The sequence below is a fragment of the Capsicum annuum genome, unplaced genomic scaffold (genome assembly GCF_002878395.1).
Source record: "Capsicum annuum cultivar UCD-10X-F1 unplaced genomic scaffold, UCD10Xv1.1 ctg4331, whole genome shotgun sequence".
NCBI classification, from domain to species: Eukaryota; Viridiplantae; Streptophyta; class Magnoliopsida; order Solanales; family Solanaceae; genus Capsicum; species Capsicum annuum.
Window position 1 is genome coordinate 374,170 of NW_025850773.1, and position 12,660 is coordinate 386,829.

Genomic DNA, 12,660 nt, shown 5'->3' on the forward strand with positions numbered 1-12,660 from the left:
CATTGATTGCTACAATAAAAGAGATTTGGGGCTATTTTGTGGACTATTTTGAATGTGTATGTTATAGGCTACCAGGTTGATGTTGGAGAAAGGTGTAACTAGTTCGAATTGAAATATAGAAGAAAGGTGTGGCGTTACACCACCGAACTAATTATTGCTTTTGGTTATTGCCCAAATTATTTTGTATATTATTTGGAGAGTGTAATGAATCCAAGGTGGTTGCGGTGAATCTTATAAGAACATGTATGGTATGTGGGTGTAATTGGAGGAGAAAAGGGTGAAAATAACACCCTTGATTGATAGATTAAGTGCTTACTACTCTGTTACTACTCTGTTACACTTCAAAATGATTAAGTGTAGGGACTTTAAAGGTGTTTTTGTGTTTTGAAAGTGGTTATGCTTGGTGACTTGGTAGGTTAAAAATGATTAAGTGTAGTGACTTTAAAGGTGAATTTTTGTTTTGAACGTGGTTATATTTGGCGACTTGATAGGTGGAAAATGATTAAGTGTAGGGACTTTAAAGGTGATTTTTTGTTTGAATGTGGTTATGTTTGGTGACTTGCGAGGTTGAAAATGATTAAGCGTAGGGACTTTAAAGGTGATTTTTTATTTTGAATGTGGTTATATTTAGTGACTTGGTAGGTTGAAAATTATTAAGTGTAGGAACTTTAAAGGTGATTTTTTATTTTGAATGTGGTTATGCTTGGTCACTTGGTAGGTTGAAAATGATTAAGTGTAGGAACTTTAAAGGTGATTTTTTATTTTGAATGTGGTTATGTTTGGTGAGTTGATAGGTCGTAAACGATTAAGTGTAGGGACTTTATAGGTGTTTTCGTATTTTGAAAGTGGTTATGCTTGGTGACTTGGTAGGTTGAGAATGATTAAGTGTAGGGACTTTAAACGTGAATTTTTGTTTTGAATGTGGTTATGTTTGGCGACTTGATAGGTTGAAAATGATTATGTGTAGGGACTTTAAATGTAATTTTTGTTTTGAATGTGGTTATGTTTGGTGACTTGGTAGGTTGAAAATGATTAAGTGTGGGGATTTTAAAGGTGTTTTTGTGTTTTGAAAGTGGTTATGCTTGGCGACTTGGTAGGTTAAAGATGATTAATTGTAGGGACTTTAAATGTGATTTTTTATTTTAAAAGTGGTTATGCTTGGTGACTTGGTAGGTTGAAAATGATCAAGTGTAGGGACTTTAAAGGTAATTTTTTTATTTTGGAGGTAGTTATGTTTGAGGACTTGGTAGGTTAAAAATGATTAAGTGTAGGGACTTTAAAGTTGTTTTTGTGTTTTGAAAGTGGTTATACTTGGTGACTTGGTAGGTTGAAAATGATTAAGCGTAGGGACTTTAAAGGTGATTTTTTATTTTGAATGTGGTTATATTTATTGACTTGGTAGGTTGAAAATGATTAAGTATAGGGACTTTAAATGTGTTTTTTAGTTTTGAATGTGGTTATGTTTGGTGACTTGGTAGATTGAAATTGATTAAGTGGAGGGACTTTAAATGTGTTTTTGTGTTTTGAAAGTGGTTATGCTTGGTGACTTTGTAGGTTGAAAATGATTAAGTGTAAGGACTTTAAAGATGATTTTTTGTTTTGAATGTTGTTATGTTTGGTGACTTGGTAGATTGAAAATGATCAAGTGTAGAGACTTTAAAGGTGTTTTTGTGTTTTGAAAGTGGTTATGCTTGGTGACTTGGTAGGTTGAAAATGATTAAGTGTAGGAACTTTAAAGGTGAATTTTTGTTTTGAATGTGGCTATGTTTGGCGACTTGGTAGGTTGAAAATGATTAAGTGTAAGGACTTTAAAGGTGATTTTTTGTTTTGATAAAGTGTAGTCATCACTTGCTGAACTTTTTTGTGACTTAATTAATTAGTTGAGTCTGATTGATTGCGTAGATGGATCCTGATTATAGATGGATATATCAACGGAACAATTATAATAGAATAGGTATTAGGAAGGAATTTGTTGAAGGTGTCAGACGATTTGTTGAACATGCTAAGACACTTGATGTTTGGTCACATTTTGGGGCTATTCATTGTCCTTGTATTAGATGTGATGATATAACTCTTTTAAAAGAAGAAGTTGTGAAGGAACATCTTTATAGAAAGGGGTTCCACGATGACTTTTTAAGATTGCGTGCTTTTGATAGTGATGTTGGACAAAATAACTTTGTTGTTGGAGAAAGTAGTAGGTCTACAGGGTATAATGAATATCAAGATATTGGGATGACAATGGTGCATGATGCTTTTTGGATGCAACATGGGGGCGACTTTAGGGAAATTGCTAAAGATGCTTCTAGTAGCGAAGCGGGCAAATTCTATGAACAATTGAATATTGCTAGTCATCCTTTGTTTGACGGGTGTTCATATTCTTGTTTGTCTGTTGCTGTTAGATTATTAAGTATTAAATCTGATTGGAATATTGCTGAAGGAGGAATGGACTCAATGATAGACCTTATTAAAGAGTTAGTTGATCCCGACTTAAAGGTTCCAGATTCTTTCTTTAAGGCAAAAAGATTGGTCTTAAAGTTAGGTCTCTCCTCAGTTAGAATTGATTGTTGTAAAAATGCCTGCATATTATACTTTAAGGAAGATGCTAACCTAGAGTCCTGTAAGTTTTGTCAGCACCCTCGATATAAGCGTGGTTCTACTGGAAATCAAATTGCTATTAAGGTGATGCATTATTTACCTCTAATACCAAGGTTGATGAGGTTTTATGCTTCAAATAGCTCAGCTCCTCATATGGGATTGCACAGTGAAAATAAAAGTTTCGCTGGTGTTATATGTCATCCATCTGATGGAAAGGGTTCGAAGCATTCTGATTCAACTTATCCAGATTTTATAGCTGAGCCATAAAATATTCGTTTGGGATTATGTGCGGATGGCTTCTCTCCTTTTTCAGCTGGTGTTGCACCATATTCATGTTGGCATGTATTTATCACCCCACATAATCTTTCTCCTGAAATGTTGATGACTAGTCCCTATATATTTCTGAATTGTGTTGTTCTTGGCCCACTTAATCCAAAAAGCGGAATAGATGTCTACTTGTAATGTTTGACTAATGAACTTCAAATTTTATGGCATGAGGGGGTTGAAACTTGGGACGTTTCACTTAAAAAAATTTCAATCTGCGTGCATATCTAATGTGGACTGTTAATGATTTTCCTACTTATGGAATGTTGTCTGGGTGGATGACAGCTGGAAAGCTGGCTTGTCCATACTGCATAGAAAAAACAAAATCTTTCACATTGAGACATGGCAGGAAAAATTCATGGTTTGATTGTTATCGTTGTTTCTTGCCACCTGATCATGAATTTAGGAGACTCAAGAATGCATTCAGAAGGAATAGAAGGGAGCACGATGGTCCACCTCCAAGGCTGTCTGGTCATGATATCTGGGAGATAGTTCAGGATTTGCCTAAACCCAGTGAGGAACCATTGTACGTTCAGGATTTGCCTAAACCCAGTGAGGAACCATTGTACAGGCTTAATGGATATGACATTTCGCATAACTGGACTAAGCAAAGTATATTTTGAGAGTTAAAATATTGGCCAGATAATTTACTTAGAAATAATGTTGATGTCATGCATACTGAGAAGAACTATTTTGACAACTAGTTCAACACAGTTATGGATGTCATCGGCAAAATAAAGGATAATCCTAAGGCCAGACTTGACTTACTAGAATATTGCAAACGCAAAGAATTACACCTACAGGAGGGGCCCAATGTCAATGTTCTTAAGCCCAAGGCTAGTTTTACATTCAAGTTGGACCAAAAACATCAAATATATGAGTGGTTCCAAAGTTTGAAGATGCCCGATGGATATACCTCAAATTTGGAAAAGAGGGTTGATATGGTACAATGAGTCTTGCATAGAATGAAAAGTCATTATTGTCATGTTTTCATGGAACAATTACTGCTAATTGTATTTATTGGTTTACCTGAAAACATATGAAAATCAATAGCAGAGATCAGTTTGTTCATCAAAGACTTATATGCCACACATTAAAAGAAGAAAATATGGCACGAATGGAAAGTAATATTGTTGTTATCACCAACAAGTTGGAGAAGATTTTTCTGCCAGCGTTCTTTGATGTGATGGAACATCTTCCCATTCACCTTGTGCATGAAGCTCGGTTAGGCCGTCCAGTTTAAACTAGGTGGATGTATCCATTGGAACGGTAAGCAATTACAACATATTTTAATTCATACATATCTTTTTTTAATATAGTAAATATCTAATCTTAAGATTGTGTAGGGCAATCGAAAAATTAAAAAAGGGTCCCAAAAGCAAACATAGGGTGAAAGGCTCTATAGTTGAGGCATATCTTGCAAGAGAAATATCTCAATTTTATTTATACTACTTTCGTGATAAAGTTGCTTGTTAAAAAACCGATCAAATCGTCATTGGGACAATGTGAATGGGCCTCATTTGTAAACGATATCAATTTTCAATCAATCTGGTTGTAAGGCTAAAAAGACCATACGCTACCGATTCACTCTCACGGAGCACAAATCAGCAACTTTGTATGTCTTGCTGAATTGCCCGAAAGTTGAGCCCTTTCTAAAGTAAGGAGATTAAAATTTTAACATATCTTATTTTTTTACTCATTCCCTTAAAGAAACTAATTGTGTTTCACATGTTGGATCTTCAGTTTATTTAAGACTCAATTCCACGAAAATCAAGTGTATGCGTTCTTTGCAACATGGTTTACATATGAGGTTCGTAAGTGTATTAATATTTCTATAAATTTTAAACATTTACGCATTCCTCAACTAACATATAATATATATATATATATATATATTATAATATTTTTAGGTACACCAGTCACCAAATGCAGCCGTATACGATCAGCTCTTGAGAGATATTTTTTTGGGTCCAGTTAAAGCTCATGAAATGTCCCATTACACAGTAAATGAGTTTAAATTTTCCACCGAACAACACTCCAGAACAAGAAAAACAAACAATAGTGGTGTTTGGGTTAAGGATGATGATGATGTTGATTACTTTGGCATCATACATGAGATCTTAAAACTGGAGTATGATGGTTTCCCAATAAAATAAATTGTACTCTTTCGATGTAAGTAGTTTGATCCAAACACAAGAGGCATAAGAGTACATAAGGAGCATAACATCATTGAAGTGAAGCACAATAAGTCGTATCCTATTTACGATCCATTTGTTCTAGTGCAAAATGCTAAACAAGTGTATTATGCTCCTTATCCGTTGTGAAGTGATAAGTCTGATTGGTGGGTTGTAATCAAAACAAAGCCTATAGGACAAGTTGAAGTTTAGAATGTGCTGAAGACTGCATATCAAAATGAAATACAGATTGATCACCAGCTAGTGGACGTTGACTTGGTGGATAGTTTGAATCACCTGAAAAATATATTTAAAGAATTTAATATCGCGGAAGAAGAGGCTGAGTGGGTAAGATATGAGGAAACTTCCGAAGAGGGTGAATGGTTTAGTGGAGAGTCTTCAGAAGAGGAGGATTAGTTGTGTAGGTTGTATTTATTATGTATTGACGCCTTTATGCTTTGTACTATATATTTACCTTTATGTTTCTTGTTTAAGATTGATATGTAATATACTATTTAAGATTGTTGTTTTCACTTTCCCATAATTTATATAGTAATAAAAATATTCTTGTCTATCTCGTGTTGTTGGAGCAATTTGAAATGTGAATTAGTAACTTGAAATTAGTTACTTGGAATGTTTTCTTATATATTCATTTTGTAGGAACTAACTACTTGTTAACTTTACATAATTTAGATGTCAGGTAGAGGTGACAAAGGTAAGAAAAAAGTTGTTCCTATGAAAACAAAAAAGAAAAAACAACCTTCGCCTTATAGACGACCGACAGGCATTCATATATCTAAGGGTCGGTTTGCTGACGTGACAGCACAATCCTCATATTCTAGGTTATCTCAGAATTCGGTTCCTGTTCCTACGCATGTGGGGATACTACGTGAGTCTACACTAACTTATTCTTCTCCTATCATCGTACCACCACCACTATAGTGCTATCAGGCGACCGCTGGCACATCCAGGCATCTTTTATCATCAGTACCCTCCTGTAGAAGCCACCAAGTTTTGCACAGTGATTTGCTGGCTCTATTGGGTTATTGGATCTTCATCTTGGCGGCACTCTATCTGATGCTTCAGATCTGCCCACACCAGTTCATCCACCATTCCTTGCTCTGCGGCCCAGAGATAGTGATGATTTTGAGAGGCGTTATCTTTTCCATATGGGACAGGATAAGATTTCTAAATATAATAACATTATTTATTTTTCATTACTATATTATTATGCTCTATGAAATTACTGTTTGATCTTGTGTTGTAGGTTTAGGCCGGATGCTGGAGTTGGACAAACTATGAGAAAATGCATTTGACAAAACTTCAACGGCTACTGGACCAGTTGGTAAAAGGTTCCAGAAATTGACAGGGAAAGAATGTTTCAAGAATTTTATGTAAGGATTTAACTTATCGACACGATGATACCACACGAATTGACAGGGAAAGAAAAGGGTAGGAAGATACCACACGATGAGTTATTCGAGGAGAAGTATCTGAAAAAGAAAAAGAACCCGACTGATGAAGATGTCTGGGTTGAACCTCGTGTAAAAGCTACCCATATAAGAATCAAATTTTTAATTTATGAATCTTTTTCTCAAATTTGATATTATTCAAGTGTAAGTACTTTAATATTTTTTGATTTTTAATTTTAACTTTACTTTGAATATAGGACAAATATACGCAGCTCATTAGTGAGTATCGTAGTACTCAACCTCCTGAAAGTCAGGGTGACCGAATACCCCAACATGTAGAGGAGGAGTTATGGGAAAAAGCTATGAGTCCAGCAGTTAGAGGCCATTACTACGAATACCACAAAAAAAAATTGGCGAGAATGTTACATCTTCGTCCGACCTTACATTTACTATAAATCTTCAGTTAACAGAGAAACCATTGAAATACTACAAAATACGATTTCTAAACTCACTGAAGAGCTTGCTGCAGAGAGAGAGAGGGGGCGCAGAAGAGGGAGGATGAAACAACAACACAATTCAGGATGCTGCAGCAGCAGTTCAGCTTTTTCATTCAGTCTGCAGGGGTTATTCCTCCATGTCCTGCTGATGCAGTTCGAGCTATAAAAGGTCTAGGCCCACTGAATGATATCAGCTCAGATGAGTATGCGGAAAATGAGGACGATGACAATGAAGATGAAGATGAGTTTTAGTTTTTTGACTTTTGTATGTGTTTTACTTTGGATTTGGACATTTTGTTCTAGTTTTTACACTTTTGTATGTATTGTTGTAGTTGTTACACTTTTACACTTTTGATGGATATTTTGTATGTGTTGTAGTGGCATTTTGTATGTTGAGTGGGAATACATTTGGTTTGTTGTTGTTGTTGTATTGTATTATTTCATTTGCTGCTTTTTATTTTTAAAAAATCCAGAAAAACCGACCACAAGTGGTAGGTTGTAATTTAAAATTAATAAATTAATTTTATTAAAACCGACAACTCGTGGTCGGTTTTATTAAAATTAATTAATAAATTAAAAAAAATCACTTATGGTCGGCATATTTTGAATTTTTTATTTTTAAAATTATTTTTTCGTATTTTAATAAAATAATAATGACTTTTAAAAACATAAATATAATTTTAAAAAAAAACGACCACACGTGGTTAGTTTTTAAGAAGCTACCACTTAAAAATCGATCACGTACTTTGGTCGATTTTGTGGTCGGAAATTAAAAAAAACCAACCACATGGTTTTTGTGGTCGGTTTTTCTTTTTTTTTTAGTAGTGTCACTACGAATTGATTAGAAAAGAAATCCATCTAAATTGATCTAGAAATAATTGAAACTTGATTTTAACTAACCTTGCAAAGCAACAACGAGTCCTTAGCAGCTGGAGAAGAAGATGAAACAAAAATGACATTTTTGGGAGCAAGGTTTCAAAAACAGGAGTTGGGAGAGAATTGAAGAAAAGAGAGAATTTTTTTTTATATTTAAATAAGTGGAGGGTGTTAGGTGTATTATATTAAATTTGTAAAGTTATAAAAATGATGAAATGGTCCCTTGGCCCACATATGGGCCCCACTTTTCAAATTTTTCCTACTTTTTATACCTTAACCTTAAAAATTAAATAAAAAGAAAATTTAGTGGGTATTTGACAAAATAATTTTGAAAAGTGTCTTTCTTGCCAATTTTTTCCAAGTAATTAAGCTTGATGCATGAACCATCTATACAGAGAATGGAGACAATTTTGATTCCTACCCACTTTCGAAACTTATTTTGAGCCATAGACACCAAATTTTTTATTTATTTATTTTTTAGGGTTAGGTCTAAAAAGTGGGCCAGGGTTGTGGGGTCATGGGTTCCTTTAACATTTTTTAAACTTGGGAAAAAAATACAATTTTTTTAAAACTACAACATGGTCCCTTTTTATATTTTTCAATTTTGAAAATATTTATTAAAACCATTTAATATTTTCAACTACACATTTCTCTCTCCTCAAACTCTTTCTTCTCCCGATTTTGGTTTCTATTATTTTGAAAAAAATAATTCGGCTGATTCTTGCTTCCGCAGGCAATTTTTTATGAATTTCTCTTACTTAGATAAGTGTAATTTTCTTCCCCAATCAGTTTTAGATCCATTTTAGTAATTTTTTCGATGACTCTTTGTGTTGGGGTTTTTTGATCTTGACAAAAATTGTACTATTCTTCATTGAATTAGTCGAAATTTGAGTGTTTTTAGTTAACACTGTCGATTTCGCATGTTCTATCGGGTTTTGCTTTGGATAATGATTAGAGTTTTTTTTAATTTTTGTAGTTATATTGTGTTTGATTTTGAATTTTTTGTACTGAATTGAATCCATTTTAATGGTGTTCTTGTTGTTGTGAATTGCACTGCCGAAGTTAGAACTTGAATTGCATGTTTGATGTGAGGCATTTTTTTTGTTTTTCTTAATAGACTAGTGGTCGATAGACCGACCACTGCAGATTTATTTTTGTTGCATTTATTCATTTTTTTAATAGACCAGTGGTCGATAAATCGACCACTACAGATTCGTTTTTTTGCTGTAGATCATAAATGGTGAGAAAAGTTCATAGAGCGGTTAAAAAGCCTCCTTTCACTACTTCTTCTAGCAGGAAGCGAAAATCCGAAGAAGTTTTGAAAACTTCCAAGAGAAAAAAACCCATAGTCGATGAATCGGAGTCAAAAATCAAATCAAGAATCCTTGCCGATATTTTTGAATATGACGAAAGTAGTGCACACGAGAGTGAGGATGATGAGGATAGCGAAGGTAAAAGAGAGGAGGAAAGCAAAGAAAAAAGTAAAAGTGATAGCGGGGACGGTGAGGATAGGAGAGATAGCTGAGACAGGGAGGAGGATGCCCTATCCTTGACAATTTATTCGAGAAATATCTCCGTTGAGTTGTACAGACTAACAACCTGGATGAATGATCTTGGCTCTTTTCCTGCAAAGATTTCTGTGAGAGCAAGAATGGCGGTGTATTGAGATTTTAGACGGGTTCTTGTTGAATAAAAGTTGTATTGTGATTTTAAGAAGACATGTTTCGGATACTTTAGGCATATTCCAAAACATTTTAAGTTTAATGGACAGATGGTTCATTATATATTACTGCGACATATAAAAAATAAAAAAAACTGCATGAAATTTGATTTTGTGTGAACGGTAAGCCAACTTGTTTCGACTTAAAGGAATTTACTTCGATTACGGGGCTAAATTGTTTAACATATCCCTGTGAATAAAAAATGAACAAAGTTCTCCAAAATGGAGAAAGCTTTCATTTTAAGGTGACGAAGAACAAGAGCATTACTGCTGCAAAATTGATTAGCCTGCTGAAAGGTAATAGGCTAAACAATCAACAAAAGTTGAAGTGTGCTTTGGCTTGGTTTGGGCACACGATGCTGTTGGTAAAGGACCCATCAAAGAAGGTGGATTCGAACTACATTAAGATGATGGCTGATTTAGAATTCATTGGGGGGGGGGGTATCCATAGGGCAAAGAGTCCTTTGAGTTGACCTTGAGCTATTTGAAAAAGAAGATTGATCTGACCAAGCAGAAAAAAACTTTTGTCAAGAGAAATAATGCATCGTACGCGTTATTTGGCTTTCCCTGGGTGTTTCTGGTACTTATAATCAACCAACCTATTAATTTATTATAGGCCCCTACATATTTATGCAGTAATACATAGACACTGTAGACTTACTTGTGCTTCTATTGATTGCAAGTTCGAATATATGAGGCCTTTTCTCATCTAGAAAGGTACGCCGGTAAGTCGTTGGATTCTCCCCTACCCATTCCCCATCTTCTTCGATGGCACACGTCGAAGTGAGACAATATAATGGAAGGCGACCTGTTTAAGTACAAAGGAAACATCACAAAGGTAAAATTATACTTATTATGATATGATACTAATATTATTATATTAGCGAATGTCTTGTAATTTATTTTTATTTTTTTATAGATTGTGCACCCGTACCTTACCCCTACTGTACGTGAGATGAAGCAGAGATACATGGAAAATTTTAAGACATACACGAAAGAAGTTAAGGATACATCCATCGATGCGTTGAAGGCGAAGCTAAAAGGCGTGACTGTCCTGACTTCATCAGCGGAGGTTGCGGACGAAGACAAAGATTTGGGTGGCCACCATTATGTTCCAAGTCCACCACACCCTTTTAATCATGCTGGTTCAAGTGGACTTAAAATTTCACCAGACGCTTCTAATGACGATGACCTACGCGAGCGTGTTGCCTTGCTTGAGAAAAGTCTACTGGATATTGCTTCTTTTGTTAGAGATGAGAGGCTGAGGAGAATCGAGAAGAATAAGAAGAAGCAACAAGAAGAAGGTAAATTAATTTATTTTTTGCTTTTTGAATTTAATTTTGTCGCATGTGTTTAGTAATCCTTTCAAAACAATACAGTGTACCTTGACAGCCCCACTCTTAGCCGACATCAAGTAAACCTTGAATAACTTGCAGTCGTATTGACGGACATGGCTGCAGCAGATGAAAAAAGTAAAAAAGAGAAGAAAGAAGAAGAAACGGAAGAGGAGAATGCAATAGATGAAGAAGAAGAAGAAGAAGAAGAAGAAGAAAAAGAGAAGATGAGGAGATGACATCTTAAGCAAAAGAAGAAAATGAGGAGAAAACAAAAGAAGATGGTGAAAATAAACCAGAAGATGAAGACAAAAACGAGAAGGCAGTTGAAGAACAATTAGTGGTCGAACGGGAGGTTGAAAACATTGAAGAAGAGAAGAAATCAGAAGAAGAAGAAGAGAAGGAAAATGAGAAGAAACAAGTTGAAGAAGAGGAGAAAAACATGATGAAAAAGAAGTATATGTGATGGGAATCGTTGCGGAAATCAATCAAGAAAATAAGTAGTTTTGTTCATTTGGAACAAACAATTTTCTTAATGATTTGTTTTTTTTAGTGATTTGTTCTTTATGAATAAATTGAATTACATATATTTCACATATTTTTTTAGTGATTTGTTCTTTATGGATAATTGAATTACATATATTTGACATGTCAATGATGGCTATTACTGATGAAATAATGTTCAATTATTTCATTGTCTCGTTAGATTAAACAGCTGGCTGCAATACATTAAAGTTTTGCTGTTGTCCTAATTTATAGTGGTTGATTGGAAACATAATAGAAGTTGTTCTCTATAATTTATAGACTTAACATACTATCGATTGAGTAATTCATACATTTAATTACCTTAAATATCATGGCTTATAGAGGTCGATGATAAAAGACGTAGACATAATTCTCTATTAATTATAGATTACACCAAGGATTGAATTGAGAAACCTTACGTCTATTTATTCAGTTTCCTATATCCCTATTACACCTTTTCAGAAAGCCAACAATAATAACAAACCATACAATAAATTTTTTAGGCCTTTCTCATTTTCCTCGGCCAAAATTAGCCTTTGCTTTACTTGATCCCTCTCCATTTTGACTTTTTTTAGTGATTCTTTCAATCTCTTTGCTCTCCGGCTTCTTTTAGCAATGTCATGAGTAGATCTTTATTTTCTTCGAATTCTCGAAGCCTTTGGAGTATATGAAACTTGGACGCGCCTTAAAAATTTGATGTCGATGGGCTGCTCGTCGATGAGTCTTCGTCAAGTCACTTAAAAAAATAGCATCTACCATTATCCTTTCCAACCGCACAGTTAAAGAATTTTCGACCTGGATTCCAATCGGTGCGTATCGTCCTAAAAACAGCTGGATTGTCACAATGACATATGTAGGACACTTTTGCATTTGATTTTTAGGATGCTTGAGACATTGTAGTCGTTAACAAAAACTAAAACCAAGAAAATGAGAGTGTTAACACAAAAATAGTCTTCCTTTTATAGAAGAAAAAGTGAGATATTACCGTTGGGTGTTGATTGACGTGTACTTTATTGCCGTTGTAAAAATCTGACAATTTAATTTTTTTTACTATTGGTCTTGTTTCATAGACCATATTTATAATCGATGCCTTTTCAGGCTTTTGATAGATGATTCACCAAATAGATATACAGTTTAGCATATACTAAGAGCTAATTCCTTAATAATCTCACTAGACGATGTTGCATATTCATAGACCATAAC

General features: G+C 34.5%; 1 protein-coding gene across 1 annotated transcript; it reads left to right on the forward strand.

The window, feature by feature from the left end:
* The first annotated feature begins 10,394 nt into the window (after positions 1–10,394).
* Positions 10,395–11,171, forward strand: LOC124892016. The gene is made up of 3 exons (XM_047403498.1): positions 10,395–10,436; positions 10,518–10,821; positions 11,035–11,171. Exons 1-3 carry the CDS (start codon positions 10,395–10,397, stop codon positions 11,169–11,171), a joined length of 483 nt encoding a protein of 160 aa, XP_047259454.1.
* The last annotated feature ends 1,489 nt before the right edge of the window (positions 11,172–12,660 follow it).

What these genes read in the sequence shown, in the direction of transcription:
- LOC124892016 (XM_047403498.1), top strand. Translation starts at nt 10,395, where the DNA reads ATGGAAGGCGACCTGTTTAAGTACAAAGGAAACATCACAAAG. An exon ending in ACAAAGGAAACATCACAAAG is followed by an intron (nt 10,437 to 10,517) that starts GTAAAATTATAC and finishes ATTTTTTTATAG; the next exon opens with ATTGTGCACCCGTACCTTAC. An exon ending in TGTTGCCTTGCTTGAGAAAA is followed by an intron (nt 10,822 to 11,034) that starts GTCTACTGGATA and finishes AATAACTTGCAG; the next exon opens with TCGTATTGACGGACATGGCT.